General features: G+C 37.7%; 1 protein-coding gene across 1 annotated transcript in view; it reads left to right on the top strand.

Annotated features, from left to right (window-relative positions):
* Nucleotides 1-3,439: 3,439 nt before the first annotated feature.
* agbl4 (AGBL carboxypeptidase 4) overlaps nt 3,440-19,700 on the top strand; it is a 328,580-nt gene continuing 312,319 nt past the window's right edge. Inside the window, exons 1-2 of the mRNA XM_089119770.1 lie at nt 3,440-3,620; nt 6,059-6,181. Of these exons, the coding sequence (XP_088975896.1) occupies nt 3,584-3,620; nt 6,059-6,181 (160 nt within the window). The 5' untranslated portion in view covers nt 3,440-3,583. The remainder of the gene's footprint in view (nt 3,621-6,058; nt 6,182-19,700) is intronic.

A 19,700-nucleotide genomic window follows, 5' to 3' on the forward strand; every position in this document is an offset into this window, starting at 1 on the left:
TAACCAATAAAGCTAGGTGGTTTAATGAATCTGCTATGTCATGTTTATGACAGGTTGTGTTGTCTTAGTAATGTCAAGCCCGTTCTCATTCCAAGGCGTCATATAGACCATTTCACAAGATGTAAACAACACTGGTCCAGAAGCACTTCCTGTTTCAGTTTGTAACTGTTTTCTTTATTTCACATGTAAAGAAAACATCTTAAAGATGTTTGTTTAACTTTTTGATTCAGTTTTAAATGTTCTGTTGGTTGTATTTTATCCCAGCTTTTATCTAGTGTTAAAAATCTGAAACAGGAAGTGCTTCTGGACCAGTGTTGTTTACATCTTGTGAAATGGTCTATACAACGCTTTTGCCAAAGCCTAGACATCCAACGCACATGGCACCTTTTAGCCTCAAATGAGATGCAGATTTATATGGGGTAAAAGGCGCCTCCTAGTGGTCTAACCCTATCCCTACCCCATACCTAAACCTACCATAACCGAAGCGTCTCATTTGATGCTAAAGTGTGCCATGTGCATTGGATGTCTACGCTTTGGCAAAAGAGTCATATATGACGCCTTTTGTAATGTCAAGTTGTCATGACAAAGACACTGACAGGTTATGATGTATTGGTTTATGTCAAAGGTGTCATAACAGACATCTCAAACAATGTCATATTTGCATTAAAAATGTCTTGAGCGAATGACACTTAATGACAGTTGTCAAACATGCATAAAACCTCCTTCATATGTGTCATGTCATCATGATTATGAAGGTGTCATGTTAGTCTTATGCACACCCCTTCAAGTATAGTGTTACCAAAAAGGGCATATTGATCAACTTAAAATGCTAAAATTACTTACCTCAAGCTCCATTTGCAAAATAGAGATGCTAAGTTGTCCTCTTTTCCCTAGCCATAACCGCATCCATATTTTCCACTTTCGCTTACAGTGCTCTTCTTTTTTTCAGCGCACATAAAAACCACAATTGCCAAAGTGTGATTTATCTTGCTCTATTTGTTTACCACTGGTGTAAATAGTGCATGCTGATGATGTTTTAGTCATTTCTACGTTTAGGAATGTGAAACATCAGCTTATGAATACCCAGGATTAATTGTTAAAACTGGGTAAATTATGAGCTGTGTGAAACGTGAAGCAAGATAACCCAGAATAGTTTACGCAGGGTTTAGAATGACCCAGGGTTAAAGGGATACTCCACTTTTTTTTGAAAATAGGCTCATTTTACAACTCCACCAGAGTTAAACAGTTGGGTTTTACCGTTTTCGAATCCATTCAGCTGATTTTCTGATATTTAGAAGAATTTCAGTAACCAGACAGTTTCTAGTCTCATTGACTTCCATAGTAGGAAAAAATATACTATGGAAGTCAATGAGACCAGAAACTGTCTGGTTACTGATATTCTTCTAAATATCAGAAAATCGGCTGAATGGATTCGAAAATGGTAAAACTGAACTGTTGGGGGAGTTGTAAAATGAGCCTATTTCCAAAAAAAGAGTATCCTTTTAACTATTTCAAGTGTGAAAAGCTATAGGTGTCATCATCAAGCAGTCTACATACATGCCGTACAGTGTGATTTGTAATGATATTATAGAATTTTTTAACTCGCACAATCTGTACTGGCAGACATAACTTAAATACACAGACCAGACAAATCAATGAATACCAGGTGTGAACATTAATCAAAAAACGAGTAACCACCAAGGAGACAAACCAGAGGTGGGAACAGAAAACAGAGCAAAACCATCTCAGGGTGTAATTCAAACACAGGAAAAACAAAAGACATAACCCTGACACTTGTGTTTAAAAAAATGCAGCTTGTGTACTGGCTGTTTGTGTGGTGTCTGGTTAAAAAGAAAAAAACAAACATGTTGCCTGCTTTATTTCTTATCTGGAAGTGAATTCCATTCAAAAGTGAGCATCTTCTTTTGAATGGAATTGAATGTAATCACTCAATGTGGCCGTATGAAAAACCCTCCACAAAACCATACATCACATCTACTTTAATATGTTTAAGACATATAAACACTAAATTCATGTTTATAGAAAAAAACATTGTAACTAACATTTATATCAAATAATCTAAATGTTACATGTTACAGGCAGTGATGAAAAATGCTTCAGAAATAAAATTGTGAGAACATGCCATCCAATATCAGATCATAATTAATAATTTGTTACATAGTGCTTTTCTGGGTACTCAAAGCTCTTTACTTGGAAGGGGGAGTCTCCTCAACCACCACCAATGTGCAGCATCCACCTGGATCATTAACGATAAAATGACCTATACTGACCACTCAATTTACCCATTGTCAATGGGTCCCTTGTGAAGGAATTCAGTTGCTCAATTTAGTCTGGAATGACCCTGCAAATAGCATCCACATAAGTGTTGTAGTCAACACCGGGCAGAGACCTGAATAAATTCAGTCAAGACCAAGTCGAAGTGTTCCCAATTCCATGACAAGCCCAAAATATGGTTTTGGGATGAGACTTGAGATGGACTTGTTCCTGGACTGTGGTCACAGAGTACTACAACGCTGATACACATCTCTATAATTTTATGGAGACATGCATAGCTGTCTGTCCTGTTTTTCCATTTTGTCAATTGAGTCAGGACGTTTGGATGGAACATAGCCTATTTGAAAGCTTTTTTTGTGTGTGTGTGTGTGTGTGTGTGCCATTAGTCTATGTCAGCCATTAATTAGCAACACAGTAAAAAAAAATGCTGATTATTTTTTTAACCCAATCATTGGGTTACACATATTGGGTCACTTTGTTGGGTAATTTTTCAAAAATGTTTTATTATTATTTTATTATTATTTTTTTAATTGTTGGCTAATTTCTTGTCATGACCCGGCTGTTGGGTTACATATGTTGTTGTTGTGTACTGTGTACGCTTATGTTTTTTAAATAGGTACACTTATATATGTATATTATTCTAATATTTAGTTTGTAATTTAAAATATATTTGTTGAGACATTTATTGTTTTATACAAATGAACAATCGAAAGTTTATTAGATAAAAAAATTATTAACTGTTGGGTTACTTTTAACACAACAGGCTTTTAACCCAATTCATTGGGTTAAAATAACACAGTTGGGTTACTCATTGGGTTATTTTTTAACCAAACATAATTAAGTGAGTATAATTTACTTAATTTGCTACTTCCCAGTGGGAGGGACATGTTTGGGCTATTTTCCCAGAAAAAAAAAGTGTGTACATTTTAAGTCCAACTTTTTAGGAGTAGCTACACACTTACATAGGTGGGTTCAAATCAAATAGACACGGAAAAAAAACATGAACGCATAATATAGTGGATGATATAGTGGATGTTATAGTGCATGTTTTATCAGCCGCTAATAAAGGGCTTGTAGTCTGTAAACACTGCTGACATTTTCTCTCCGTTTGGAAGATTTTCTTAGCCCGTTGTGGGGAGACATCCATGTGGCTGGGGGAGCTGTGCGCTTTTCCCGCGCTTACACGCACCTGCTGGTTACGTCAAATCCTTCCTCTCGAGCCGCAGCACGCCGTCGTCTTGGAAACGCTCCCTCAGCGTTACAAGCTTGTGTGAGGCTGTATGGTCGGATGATGGAAGAAAACAGCAGAGAACATCTCGATACTGGTGTGTAAAATTAAAACACATTCATACAAAGTCATATGACATTGTTCTATTGACAGACACGCGTTGGATGCTGTCTGTGCATGTAGAGCGTGCAAATTTATCCGTTAGGTGCATGATATGAGCGCTTCGTCTATGTAAACAGAGGGACTGTTTGCTAAGCTTAGCCGAATAAACCTTATTATTGTGATACTCTCCAGTACCCAAGAGAGTCAAGACATTATAAAGCGTATATGTATTGCGTTAAATGCAACACCACGTGTGCTTGTAGTCCAGCCTTGTTAAAGTGGACGTTTCCAGATATTGTGACTGGTAACGTTATATATTCACACTTTTAATGGATTTACTACATCTTTACGAGACTACTTGGTTTCCTTTGCATTTCATTGGTAAAATTTACATGACATGTACTCGTTTATGCTAGCTTTAGAAGTCCTGACCGCCAGACTAGATGTTCACTCACTACTTTGCTTGTATTTACACAAGCTATGTTAGTTGTAATTTGATAAGACAGCCTTCTCTGTGAAAATTTTCTGAAATTCAACGTCCTATTTAAATTCATCCTGTGTATCTCTCTCTCTCTCTCTCTCTCTCTCTCTCTCTCTCTCTCTCTCTCTCTCTCTCTCAATACATGTACATACACACATATTCATATTTTTTGGAGACATTCTATGGACACAATGATTTTTATACCTTACAAATTGTAAATTCTATCCCCTCACACTAACTCTAAACCTACCCATCACAGAAAACATTTTATTTTATTTTTTTACTTTTTCAAAAAACATTACTTTGTATGATTTATAAGCAGTTTTCCTCATGTGGACACACACACACACACACACACAGGCAAATACTGTTTGCTTGTTCTTTGTATATTCGGCACTACTTAAATGGTTTGTTCACCCAAAATGAAAATTCATCTTCATTTATTTACCCTTATCTCTTTGCAAACACTTAAGCATAATGAAAGGTTCATTTAACATTCTCTTTAAATGGATTTTTTTCTTTTCTTTCCCTGTTTTCTCTTGTGACTGAGTGCTGCCATTCTGCCTAACATCTCCTTTTGGCTTGAGTGGAAGAAAGAAAGAGATACAGATTTGATTTGGAGTAAATTAAGACACCAATTTTGAAGAGAAATTTCTTTTATAAAGTCTGCTTTTATTAATTTTCTTTTTGTTTAATGTCCAATGTCATTTTTCATGTTATGTTCAGTTCATGTTATACAGTATGTTAATGATGTTATGTTATATACCTTAAAGCTGCAGTCCGTAGCTTTTTTGGGGTATACATTTTTGAGAAAATACATAACCAGCCAGTGTTCAAAACTCTCTGCTTGCCTTAGCTCGATTCAAAGTAGTAAGCTTGTCATAATGTTTTTAATTCCAGTGGTACTGGTGGATATCCGTGGGAGATTCGAGCATGTCTTTGCGTCATTACGTCAAATCTGTACACAATACATAAAGGAGTCTCGGCTAGTAGGCTATATTGCGTGTGAGGATGTTGGAGGTGGAGATTTATAGGCTTTTCTCACAATACTTGATATAATTAAACTTATCAATTTGATGGCGGATCCAGAAAGGTTCAAGCGACAATCGCCAGTCAGTGACAACAGATTCACCCGCTGTAAAATGCAAAAGACTTTGTTCGGACTTCGGAGTGACTACAGAAATAAAGAGACTGCAACCGACCCATGCAAAAACAAGGATAAATATGGGAAGGACATTACATGTAGTCATGCAATGCGGACATTGAGAATTTGAGAATAAAGTATAATTTGCACAGTTTTGCGTGATATGATAAGCGATTTTTAGATTTAATCAGCGCGATTTACTGCAATGTCAGAACCAGAACAAAAGTGGATGTTAGTTACTTGTTCAGATGACATTTTCCGGTTAAAAAAATTATGATGTTGGTCACACTTCCAAAAATATTAATCTGTGATTCTGAATGCCGGTATTCACACCGGCGCGGTGACTGACAGCCTCACGCTCTCCTCAAACATTGTGTTAATCCACGCTGTGTTGTGTTGAACTCCAACTCACGTAAAGTTGTTAGTTCCGCGAATAACTGTAATTACAGATTTCGAACAGAGATGGCGACAAAGAGGAAAAACTGCCGACTGCAGCTTTAATGTAAAAACAATTCAATGACTCAATATAATCTGTGTTGGCGCTGTTTTTGTCATACACACAGTGCACACTGATCAACAACCCTACTTCGATGGCTGATTTCAATTGCTATGTTACATAAATATGGTACAACTGTTGCTTAATAATTTGGTCATTATTCAGATAGTCAGCAACAGATAGAGAATTCATTGCTAATTTATTTTTAGTTTTTGGTGTATTAAAATGGAATGTGTTTTTGACATTTGAAACTGTGGGCCAATCACAACGTTTTTGACTTTACTGTATGTACTTCTGAATTTTGTGTGGCAGATAATGAAGCAGGGGGGGAGGATGCTCTGGTTGGGAATGTGAACAAACTGATGATCACCCCTCCAGGATACACCGGACCACACAAGAAAGGTCATGTCATCTTTGATGCCTGCTTTGAGAGTGGTGAGAGATCTAACTATTTGTATTTTTTAGTCCCTTTTTCACACCTATACGGAGTGCTGTCATGTCTACACTACCATTTAAGAATAGTATTTGTTTTAAATAGAACATTTTTGTAGCATTATAAATATCAGTATATAGTCATTTTTGGTCAGTTAAAGGAGTAGTTCACAATAAAAAAAAAAACTTTTGCTGATTATTTACTCACCCCCATGTCATCCAAGATGTCCATGTCTTTCTTTCTTCAGTCGAAAATAAATTAATGTTTTTGATGAAAACATTCCAGGATTTTCTCCATATAATGGACTTCAATGGGAACCAAACGGTTCAAGGTCCAAATGAGAGTTTCAGTGCAGCTTCAAAGGGCTTTAAACGACACCAGACGATGAATAAGGGTCTAATCTAGCGAAACAATCGCTCATTTAAAAAATAAATAAAAAAGTTTAAGTTTTATAAGCACAAATGCTTGCCTTGCTCTGTTCTGTGAGGAGCGTTCATGACTCTCCTGTTCGAACTCGTTCATCAAAATGAACAAATCTTTTTTCGAGTCATGACTTGAAGAGTCCTAGATAAGACCCTTATTCATCGTCTGGTGTCGATTAAAGCCCTTGAAGCTGCACTGAAACTCTCATTTGGACCTTTAGCCGTTTGGTTCCCAATGAAGTCCATTATATGGAGAAAATTCTGGAATGTTTTCATTAAAAACCTTATTTTCTTTTTGACTGAAGAAAGAAAGACGTGGACATCTTGGATGACATGGGGGTGAGTAAATTATCAGCAAAAGTTGTTTTTTTTAAAGTGAACTACTCCTTTAAGTGGATATTTGTTGAATAAATGTACAAAAAATAATAAATTCTTAGTGCCCTCAAACTTTTCTGCACCATTAGCACAGGATAAAATGGTAAACATGGACTAAGCTGGAATAGTAAAGAGCATTTTAACATATAAAAATGTAAAGTGAGTAAATTGCTGATAAAATATTTGTTTAAAATGTGTACATTATTCTAAAGTCATATTAAATATTCATTGTTTATCAGACATTTACAAAGTAAAGGAATCTAGTACCAATAATTAATCAGCAGTTTACTAACACTAAATTGCCATAATAAGCTTTTGCTGAGTTTCATGGGTGTAAGCGGAATGTAGCATGTTAAGCGTGTGACGTTGACATGTTCATGATCTAATTTATCTAGTATATAAACAGAATATTAATTTAATATGTTAACATGGCAGTTAATTATAGATTCAGAAGGATGAATACCCCACTGTTACCACTACAAATGCGATACACCCTTGAATTCCCAGGAGAGCAGTAGACCCTTTTTCGTCAAACATGTTTGTACAAAAATCATTGTCAGTGTCTTTTGTTTAACCATACTATTTTAGCATATGGCTGCACAGCCTGAGAGAGACTATTGTCCATGTGAGCGGGGCTTTTAATGGATAATTATCTCCCTTTTAAATGGAGGGGTAAAAATTGAAGCGTTTCATTTGAATGTGACTGCTCTTGTCGATCTACCTCGCTGAAAACTGTAATTAAAGCAAGTTATGATATTTTGAAGAATGCTTTTGAGTAAATGGCCTTTGTTTGGCACTTTTTTGCCAGTCTGAATGAACAGTGATGTAATGAAAATAAAGTGCTTTTGCCGTGACAAGGTCAAGTGGGCAGCTGAGAGCAGCTTTGGGCCAGATTGACAGTGAATCAGTATGGCTGGAACAGGCACAATATCATTCTTTGCTGGGAGATTAGGTTCAGGGTCTCCAGCAGATGAGACTCAGCTTTCATATTCTTGACAGCCAACCAATTCACCCCTCCGCGGGGAAAGAGCTCGCCTGTGGCTAGGCTCCCTGTGGGGAGGTTTTTTTTATTATATAGATTTTTTGGTCTTGGAAATATTCTGTAATAGTACAATTTTTAGGTGGAGCGAGTCGTTCTGGTCATATCTGGTAGTTTGGGTTGAATGTTAAACTGAAAAAACGCAGTTGGTTATGGATCCAGAGTATGAAACGTAAGACTGACCACTTCAAATCAATTCTAAAGTAACTTGATGATAAATCAATATGATTCTCTGACTGAGCAACTCTACCAGAACTAATAATGTTCACATTGTGCTTTAGGAGTTAAACCATCCGTCATCGTAGAGATGTTTATTACTGTCATCAAAACAAAGGCGTTCATCGTAAGCTTGCTTGGATGTTGGCGGTAGCCACGTGAAAGCGATAGCCGAGAGTGGATGATGTTTTGGGCGTAGGGCGGCAATAAAAGGACATAGAATATTAACATAAGTTACAGAGCCAAAGTCAATATAAATAAATAATCAGGATGTTTTATAAGTTTCTCTGTTTTCCCCTCTGACTGGCCCCAAGGACCCCGAGGCACTGATTAATGAACATTCAGCCGCAAGACCAGGATCAGCTAACATATATGACATTACCCCCATGTCTCTGGCTCGGCAAATTCTCTGAATGATTTATGGAATAGATATTAATCTGCTTCCAGTAAATGCATTATCCGAGTTGGAAAATGGAGAGGAATTGATGTTACAGCGCTAATGTCAAATTAATGTCCTGTTGCTGTTTCAGCAAAGCAACACTGCAGTGAAATGATGTTAACCACTTACACTCTGACAAAAGGGAAGCGGCACTTTCTTGGCAACAATCTGGCGTTTTGACGCAAGTGACTTTGAGAGCTGAAGCCCCCGTGTCAATTGAAAGACTTAAGGCGCAATAGTTCAGCAAAGTTTTCAGAGCCAGGCACATCCGGTCATTAATCAAATGCTCTTCCCTTTATGTTGAAGAAGATGTGGAAATGGAAAGGTTTGTTGCGATCTGGGCTCATTTGTCAGAAAGCCACCTGTCAGCGAGTGATAACTTCTCAGCCTCTCCTTTGTTACAGTGAAAGTCAGCACCTTCAAAATGGAAATGATATTTAATACGCAGTCAAAGGATAAAATATCCCCTAGGATAGCCTGTAAAAAATGAAAATAATAGTATAGATGCATTAGATATCACTCGCTCAGATCTTGAGAAAAAAGTTATACCCTTTTCCAAAATACAGTGCTGGTCAGAATTATTTGCCCCCTTGGTAAATATGATCAAAGATGGCTGTAAAATAAATCATTGTTAATTCATTTGATATTTTATTAAAGATGAGAGACATTTTTATTTATAAGGGAAAAAACCCTTGAATGTACTGTAGTTAGCTACTTCTATTTGTCTTGAGTATAGTTTAACTACTTCAAATTATGATTAGCTTGTAGCTTAGTAAACAATATTTTCAGAGTTGCTTCCCCAACATTTATACAGATTTGCACTGTGATTGCTACACACAAGATTTCAATCCTTGATCGCACCATCCAATGGAACTTCAAGCAAATGCATCTGACTTGAAAGCCAAGATATCACTCAAGTTGCTTCCCTCTGCCAGAAAAATTGTTTCTTGTTTCTTTCTCCCTTTAGACAGCTGTCATGAGAGAGAGAGAAAAAAAAAGTCCGAAAAATGTCTCTTATCTTTAGTATCCGGGTAATAAATTCTAATTGGTTAATTAAAACAGACCATGGATACGTAAACTGTTTACTGAAGGCATAAAACACTTAATTTACATTTAGATGAGATGTAACTCATTTTCTTGTCAGCCATATGCAGATTAGGTCAGTGGTATATCTTTTCTTAGGCATTTGGGCCTACAGGTTTCTAATTCTCTCTCACTTCTGTGTCTCTGTCTTTTTTAGCATAACTTATTAAAATAACCCCCATTATGCACAGTTTGATAGTAAAAAACATAATGGATATTTCCCGAAGGCGTCATTAAAACATTATTGATGGCTCTATAGATATAGTTACGTTTGCCGCATTATGTAAATTCCATAGATTCTTGAATTTAAAAGAGCTTTAATGATTATAATTAGCACTTTAATCGTGTGATATTATCTGAGGTTTTTAATAACGTGGTTTTACTCTAATTTAGAAACATTTGTTTGTCGATGTTTTTTTGGAGTAGCTGAACTGACTTTGACAGGATTGATAGTCTTGCATTAATCTATGGCCTCTGGATAAAAGCATCCAAATTCAGCATGCCAGAATCAAGTATATTTAATGTAAACCTTTTAGCATTTTGAGGAATTTTGCAAATGAGGAATAGGTTTTTGAAGGTTTTGAAGTGCATGTCATTCATTACCTCACATCTTCCCTTTCATTCGTTTAGATGTTCTCACATTAGTTTCATAATTCATTCTGGTGGTAAATTATGTCAAAAATATTTCTCCACATGCTGATGCTTATCTGAGGCTCTGAGTGATAAAACTTATTGACTGTAGCTTCTGATTAAATCTGGTGCCTGCTAGAGGCAGAGGAAGAAGGTGTGTGTGTACACAAGTGCATATATGCGCATGTGTGTCTACATAATGATTCGATTCCTACCAAGGGCAGGATATAATGTATCCACCAATGACAATCCGAGATGTGCGGTACCCCCTAAGCATTTAACGGATTTGCACTGGGGATTTTAAATTATCCATTGTAATCATAATAGATGAAAAAAACTCCTTCGATTCAGCGAACAAAAGAAATGTGTTCGGAGAGGGGACAAGGCCTCAGCCGCACGCTTGCTAATGAGGATAAACAGTAGGGAAAAATCTCTCTGCTGATGGGGCTTTAATTGTTTTGTGTTTTTTTCCTTCTTTTTTTTTTACATTCAGTAGAGTTTTTCTTGTCTGTTTTTATCTTCCCTCAAAGTCCTCATGCTTCATGTCACTCTTGCAGAGTGCATCTAGTGGTTGAATGATTACATTTAACACCCCAGAAAGACAAGAGGGGGATGAAGGGAGGGAAAAAAATGTAAGAAGGCCAAGGGGACAAAAAGCAGCCAGGCTTGCCAGCAGATATTTATATACTTCAGATGTACCCTGAATCAAGACACTCAGATGCCCATTGATTAAAGAAGTGGAAACATTCTAACAATCAGGCTTTATGCTCCGCACAAGTGGCTGTTGGAAACAGCGGGGTTTACACGGAGGATGAAGAGTACTTAAACAGATATTAGGCCCTCAACAAATCATAACAGCTACATGGACAAGTATAAAAAGACAAGTGGAAGAGATATTAGTTGTGCTTAGAAGATGAATTTTATGCTTGTAAATGCTTTGGTGTCTAGAAGAAAAGTCATGATCCTACTTAGAAAGCTATATCACTGTCTGGTGTCTTATGGTTTTCTTTCTTTTTTTCTTTCAAGGTTTTAAGAAGGATTGAATTAAATTGATTTGGGCTGTTTTCTGAGAAGAACCAGCACAGTTTTCTGATTTATTGTTTTTATCAAGTGTTTTTTGTCCCCCATTTAGCTAGTTAAAGCTAGCCTGCTTGTCCTTTGTCAATTTTGTAGCTTTATCTCTTTCATTTCTCTAACTGATCCTCAGGCCTGTGGTGTTATACAGCTTCGACCCTGAAGAAAATATCTGTGCACTCAGAGACCATGTGTGGAAGAGGTTTTGCGCTCTTCCCCCTCTTAAACCTCAAGGTTAACAGCCTTGGTTCTTGAGTTTTACTGTAACAGATCCTTACTCATTGTGGCCCTTTAATCATATATCACTCAAGTCAATGCACAAAGCCAAAAGGCTGTAACATTTACAGGTATTTCACAAAGTGGTCTGAGCAGTGTTTTCTGTGACAAAATACTGTCTTTTTTCATTTTCTAATTGATCCATTTGGTTAATGTCAGGTCAACACGAATCATTAAGCTTCTTTAATTTACAATGTTCATGAATCATGAGTAAAATAGAATGTGGAGTGTAGGACTATACGTAACTGAAAAAAAACAAGAACTAATTACTGCTTTTATTTGTTTTTCAAATTTGAGCTTCTGATCCCAGAGAACACCTAAATTCTTAATGCAAGATGAAGTTGGATAAAGATAATCCAGATCAATATTACTGCTATAATGGTTGTCATTGGGGCCAAAGACTATAACCTCGGTTTTGGATTCATTCAAAAATAAGAAATTTTGAGAAAACCACATTTTTGCTTCTTCTAGGCAGGCAAAAAGAGATTTCAAAGTAGTATCTTTGTTGTGTTTCAGAGGCAAATAAATGTGTGTATCATTTGCATAGCATGATACACCATGCTTTCTGAAAATGGAGCCCAGATGAAGTGAATATATATATATATATATATATATATATATATATATATAAAAAGAATGGGTGCAAGAATAGACCCCTGTGGCACTCCACTGGAGAGTTGGGCTGTCGAGGAGTAAAAATTACCCAGTTTGACAGAGAAACTTCTATTTTTTACATACGATCTAAACCAACTGAAGACAGTTCCCTGGATGCCCACAAAATATTCTAGTCGGGATAAAACAGTTTTATGATCAACCGTATCAAAGGCCGAGGTTAAGTCTAACAGTATTTGGATCACAAAGTCACCAGCGTCAGTCGCTAACAGTATATCACAGGGCTCCAGACTAACTTTTTTTACTAGGAGCGCTGTTGCCCCTGACTGAAAATTTCAGGAGCGCAAGCAGAAAATTTAGGGGCACACCTTAAATCAGCTCGCAATGCAATTATTCAAATTTCCCCCAAAATAACTGTAATACTGACAAATTCTTTAATAATAAATAGACTTAACATTATGATATGCTGTTTTATTTTAAGTTCACAGGGCTCCAGACTCAAATTTGAGGGCAGCACCACCTCAAATCAGAACTCACACCAAGTTATACAAAAAAAAAAAAAAAAAAAAAAAAAAAAACTGGTAGCACTGGGGCTGACAATAAATCACTTAGATTAATTTAGGGTGTAGATGAACTTTAGTTATTATCACTTATAATGTCTTAATATTAATTAAAAACAAAAGGAGAGAAAACATGTAGGCCTATGTATAAGGACTTGGAGTGAAAATAGCCAATAAACATCCTACTGTTTACAATGTTTTTTTTTTTAAATTTTTAATAAAAAAAAATTAATACTTTTAATGTTTAAATAAGAGTTTTCCAACATCTTAAAAATGTTTCGTTTTAGGACAATCTTGAATTAAAAATGTGTTGATCATCACAAAAAAATACAAAAAATAAAACATTTAACTTTATATGATATTATAGTTTTGAAGAGCAGGACAAAGATGTGTTGTAAGTGTTTGACTACCGTATTTCTGTCACATCATATTTATGGTTAGAGTTAATTTACTATTTGCCATGCTGATAAGTTGCTGATTTGTGGACTGAAAGCCTTCTGTAAGTGTTTCTCCTGGTTTCCACGTCAGCGCTGTTTGATCTGATATGGTTTATAACAGAACTCTGCGCCGAATCGGAATGTTTCTCACTGGATCTCGTAGCGATGATGTTATTAATTCTGAGGCGAATTCAATGGATTTATTCACTGGATCTGCGAGTAACAGTGTCGCGTGATCGAGATTGGCCAGCGACTGGCAAGTTCGGGGCTTTATTACTGTCAGTGGTTCGGGGGGCTCCACTATGCGCTGCTCTGTCTATTATTGGTCCAACCTAATAAAAACGCCAACGGTCCGTGAGGCATAGCCTATATGAGTTGCGTATTTTAGTTCCACTTTCATTTTGTTTGCATTCGCTGCTAGGTAACGTGTCGATAGATCGCTTATTGCTCAGACGCACATTGCAGGTTGTGATATTTGTCTCCGTCTCCTTCCCACAGACTTTTAATCGCGCTATTCTTGTCACGGATTCATTGACGCGCCCCTTCCACGCTTACCATGCGTTTAACGTGTGGCAAATTTACCGGGCGGTCGCACATGTGCATCTGGATGTAAAATTCAGTCGCACACTCTCAAATTTTGGTCGCAAAATGCGACTATTTGGTCGCAGTCTGGAGCCCTGTATCATTAGTTGGGTTGGGTATCGTTTGAATTTGAACGATTCTGATTCTGATTCTGATTCTGATTCCGATTCCGATTCCTTGTTTCGATTCCGGTTCCTAACGATTCTCGATTCCGATTCTTTTAAGAGGCAGGGTCAAAAAAGTTTAGCTAACCTTGCTAACCAACGGCCTTTCTGGAGGAAATACTCCTTCTGTAAAAATACTCCTTTTGTCACAAATTTTGCATTTTGCAGAGATTTCGTTATTTTTAGAAAAGTGAAGCCACACTTTGGATCGCCGACGTAAGGTACTCATGTTCGACTCGCGTGGTTATGCCAACACTTCCAGTAGACGCTTCTTCGTTGGTGTTGTTCAGCGGTTTCTTCTTCCGCTCGGCGGACTGTGAATATCGAAACTAGGATTCGAAATTTTAACTTTTGAACGATTCCGGGAAAAACAAAAAGTTAGTCTCGGTTCCAATCGATACTCGATTCTCGATACCCAACCCTAATCATTAGAAACCCAAACCCTTAATAAAGCAGACTCAGTCAGTGCTGTGCAGATGCTAAAAACCAGACTGGAAAGTTTCAAGAATTTGATTTGAGCTAAGAAAAAACTGGAGTTGATCGAGAACCGTTTTCTCCAATGCTTTTGTAATAAAAGGAAGGGTCGAAATGTATGGGGTCGGTATGTTGAACGTTAGCCGGTTCCTGCCTCCTTCCCATAACAGCATACTGTGTTACATTGCCATTATGGAGTGAACATGTGTGGTTGTGCAAATTTTATTGATTTGTTCTTTGAGGTATTTCCTCTGGTATGTTGTGAATGTCTGTGAATGTCAATGTAAGACAGTATGTTATAATGGGAAGAAGGAGTCAGGAACCAGTGAACATTCAACATACTACAATCATGTAACATAAACAAACAAAACAAAAAACAAAAGTAAAAGAATAACTTACACATAAACAAAACCATAACTTAAAATAGTTCAGGCCTGGTCCTCTCTTGTCCTTCACTATTGTCACTCCTCCTTTTACGCTTCTGAAGCTCCTTTTTTATGCTTTGGGTATACTGTTTATATTAAATGTGTTCGATTTGGTCCACAAGTTCAATTTCACTTACATTTGTCCTGTTGCTGAACGATCTTTTGCTTCAGTGCTATCAAATTAGAGATGGTGAGGAACCAGTTTTCAAACCGTACAACACGTTCCCACTTTCAGCCACTCAGTTTAGAAACTAATTCCTGCCATGCGTTTTACTTGTGAACGTGACACATACTTCAATTAGCACCCTTCACTTGCTCTCACCAGCACATTATAATGGGCAGTATGAAGACTAGCATAACACTCACAGGCTCAGTGTTTTCTATTTTACAGTTATTAGCAGGAGGTTAACTTGGAGCAAAACTGCCTCTTCTTTAAAGCAAATGGAATCTGTGCGGTTTTATCCGGACGCTGACCCCTATTAGGAGACTTCAACAAATGGCGGCTTTCCTGAATATCTGCGCAGGGTCATGCCGTATGCATGTGTTTTTCTCAATGAGCTCTTTAACCCACTCTTGTGCTAGAGCTGTCAGAGCTAAGCCGCCACTCTTGTGTAGAGAGTGTTTAATATACTAGGTCAAGTGATCGAGTCAGCATCACCATTGGCTCCATTCCATTTTATGTAGTAAAGTCATTTAAACTTGTTTCCACAGTTTCGGGTTTTGTTTAAATACTTATTTCGTATTTAACGCTTCAAGGACCCGTGGCTGCCTGTTGGGCCATTGTGTGCTGCCAAAGCTCTTGATCAAAAACATGCAGTTTTTGTGCATTCAGAAGCAAAGTTCGGAAACGACGCCGCGAGCGGGGAATTGAGAGCGTCTCGCAGGTGAAAATGACTACACACAGAGCTGTGTTGTGATGCGTTGCTGCATGAACACGCTGCTCCACGATGATGGAGTAATCCATTTCCCCAGCAGCTCTCCTGATGCCGTAAACACAGGCGCCAGGCGGACGTGCCATTCCTCATTCTAGGCAAGGACATGCAGTTTGGGAAAACGCTGGAGATTTGTAACGCTTTAGCGGTCTGTTTTTCCTTTTTCTTATTTTACACCACCTCTGTTTATATTGCTGATTTATTTAAAACATTTTCTTTGAGATAAAGTTCATTGATGTGTCAGGTTCACACATTTGTATGCTCTGGGTATGTTTGTAAACCGATGCATAAGAAGAACATAGAGGAATTTTTATAGAAATACCATCTGTTTGGTTTCTAATAGCTTCTTGAGACTGAACCAAAACCTGTTTGTCAGATTTTGCCACTGCATTTCACATTCACACACAGTGCTACTCAAGGATATATAAGAAATGTTTTGCATGGAGATAACTGCTTCCTGCGTACCGTCCTCAAACTTGTTGACTGTTATTCTACATCATTTGTTGAACACATTCCCCCCTACAAAGATAAAAGCTCTAATTGTTGCTCTCTGCTGAGATTGTATTCAAACACTTCTGTGTTACGTAAAGTCACAAAGTGCCGTAGTGAATCTAGACGTACTGTTTTGCTAACAGCACCTCTTATTTGCATTCTCCACTCTGATATCTCTGAAAGCACAGCATAGCATTTTTATTTCACAATGATCAGTATTGATCTGTAAAAGGATGTGATGATATTCATCATGTATGAATATTATTCAGTCTAAATTTGGTGTGGTTGATGATAACATTAATAGCAAAATCTATAGCCTTTCATGTGCCCCTGTAGGCTGTGAGGAGTGTGTCGGAGAAGATTTTTGTCAAAAAAAATTCTTTGAGAGTGTCTAAAAAGGCCAATGTCTAGCAGAAAACCAATTCTAGACCGCCCACCGTCTTTGAATTGGGAACATATTAAGTGTGGAAATACTTCGCCCTTAATTAGAGTAAAAACTTTGCATCTGTCCTTTGAAGAAGGTTCAAGAAGCTTCCTTGCTCTTGGCAGCCACCACTGATTCCAGTGCCTCCTACCATGCAGCCAAAAATGACCATTTTTTCCCTTGTAATAAGAGATATTAAAAATGAATATCAAATGTAAGTTGAATCCTTCATAGTCTGCTTTGACACAGCAGCAGAATACACTTCGGATTTCGGTAAGTTTTTCTGTATCTTTCAACATACCTTCTGATGTTCATTCAGGTTTGTTTTGTGCTGTAACTAGAAAAGCACAACAGATGATCAGTTCAGATGCGCACTGCGCTGCTGCTTCGCTTAAACTGAGGCGCTATGCGATCCATCAAGTCCTAATCAATGGGGCCAAAAGGGTTTTTATTGTTTGAATTTGATATCTAAGACTTTATTGCATATCAGAAGTAACAAAGCACAACACTTATTGTGATTTATTGGATGGGAGGTATGTTACAATACAAAGCTTTCATCAACTTAAAACAGCAGACTGAAAGACTGATTTTTGGGATTTAAGAATCGATATTGGTTCTAAATAAAAAAAAGTTCAGATATTTGTACATACAGACAGTAATGGCTGAAATACAATATGTAAGCTGGTGTGTGAACTGCTTGAGAAATATAATTGTCAGTCTCAAACATTGACTGTGAATGGAGTTAAAGTTGATGTATAGACAGAGTATTAGCAGCCTTGCAGAAATCCGATAAGTGTGCCTTTCCTCCCCAGTGAGCTTCTCTGTATTTATTTTTTTCCTTTTTACTATATATTTAGAGCACTGTTGCTTAATTCTCTTAAGTAATTACACTGTGGTGGGTGTAGTTTGCTAGAGTGCTTGTGCAAAGGGAGGTGAGAACGAGCACTGATTTTCTGCCAAGATTTCTGAACAGCTTGCAGTTGAACCCCTCCGTTCTTTTTCTTTCCATTCGAGTCTATCAGGCCATTGACAGTAGCATCACTTTATGTAATTCCCTGCTTTGAAAAGCTTTTGCACGTTATGAGATTTCTGTGTTTCTTGCTCGGGATGACCAAGAAGCCTTGCTGGCATTTTGTAGCCATCTTAGTCCACAATGGCTGTGCGCCATTGATTCATCTGTGGTTTTATCACACTGCTGCACAACACGACAGCGCACACCAGATGTGCACTAGTTACTTCAGACTCAACTTATCACTGCATACCAACCCCTTAGAGTGCTGACTGCTGCTTGGTTGAGGAGTCATATGTTAGTATTCACTCCAAACTGATTCCCTGGCATAGTCCTGATGAAATAGCAGTCAAATCATTTATGCAACAATATGCAAGTCCTGTTACTAGTCCCATTTAGTCTAGTGCAGTACACCTAGCGTAAAAACAACAAAATATATAGAAAGTGTTAATATTAATGGGTCAAGTGTTGACAAAGTTGACTGAAGTGTTGTTCAGCCGTTTTCTTGAAAAGCTGCTCGAGTCGAGTTAAGCAGGTCATTTCATTAGCTTGAAACAGTCAAGGTAAAGGTCAGTGAAACTGATTTTGTGGATGGCACCACAAGGCGCCGTTCACTTGCAGAACGCAAGCTTCTGGAGGGCACATAGGTCTTAAATAGTGAGTTTAAATGGTAAATGGTAAATGGACCGCATTTATATAGCGCCTTCATGGACCTAATGGCCACCAAAGCGCTTTACATTTTGCCTCACATTCACCCATTCACACACACATTCATACACCGACGGCGGTGTCAGCCATGCAAGGCGCCAGCCAGCTCGTCGGGAGCAGCTGGGGTTAGGTGTCTTGCTCACGGACACCTCGACACTTGGTCAGGTGGAACCGAGGATTGAACCACCAACCTTTTTGGTTCGTAGACAACCCACATGAACCACTGAGCCACTGCCCCAGTTTAGGTGAAGGGATGCCGAGCCAATTTTTGTTCTGTAGGCAAACATCAGTGCTGTCACCATGAAGTTGTAATATCCTGTATTTTTTCTTCTTCATGGATGTTTTGTTTTTTTGGAAAGACACCTAAATTGACCTTTTTCACAGTTTTGTGTGAATAATCCTTCAATCAGTTTTTTATACTTTGCTGGATATAGCAAATAATGACAAAATGAAACGTTAAACAAGATAAGCAGTGTGCGGTGCGCTCAATTTCACGATAAGTGTGCGATTGATCACAATTAAAAATTGTAATCTATTAACAGACCTATAAAACACTGATCCATTTTGTGTAGAATTACTGTGAAACCGGTTATCCATTTTTGTGTAGGGTTATTGATCTATCAATCCATTTGTCTATCTATGGATTCTAAAAATCCTATAAAGCTTCCCACTTAATTTTTTTTAATTAAAAAGGCGTTCAGACAAGGCAAGTTACAATTAGAGTTAACACATTTCTTTTCATAGACGTAGATTTCTTGAATGGATTATATTTAAATTCACATCCTGTTTGCAACTTCTATTCAAATTCTGTTCAATTCAGGAATTTAAAAGCCATCCAGAATGGTGCATAACCCTGCCGATGTCATCTTTTACTGAGTTTGTGCCAGGTGTTTTCTTGCACTTTAACAGAAATGATTAACATTTCATCTTTATTCAGTTTTTTGTTTTGACATTTGGCATGCCTCTCATAATGAAAGCCCCTTATTATTGGTGACCTATTTGAGTTGCTGTTAATTTCAGGGTTTCCTTGTTCCTGTCTCCTTTGGTGCCCACCTCCCAGTACAGACAAGTCAGCCCCAGGCATAAGAGCGCAGCCCAACAGGGAGCATTAACTGTAAATAAACAGGGCAGCCGCTCCCCAATAGGAC

This window comes from Pimephales promelas, chromosome 14, assembly GCF_988280905.1.
Source record: "Pimephales promelas chromosome 14, fPimPro1.hap1.1, whole genome shotgun sequence".
Lineage (NCBI taxonomy): Eukaryota > Metazoa > Chordata > Actinopteri > Cypriniformes > Leuciscidae > Pimephales > Pimephales promelas.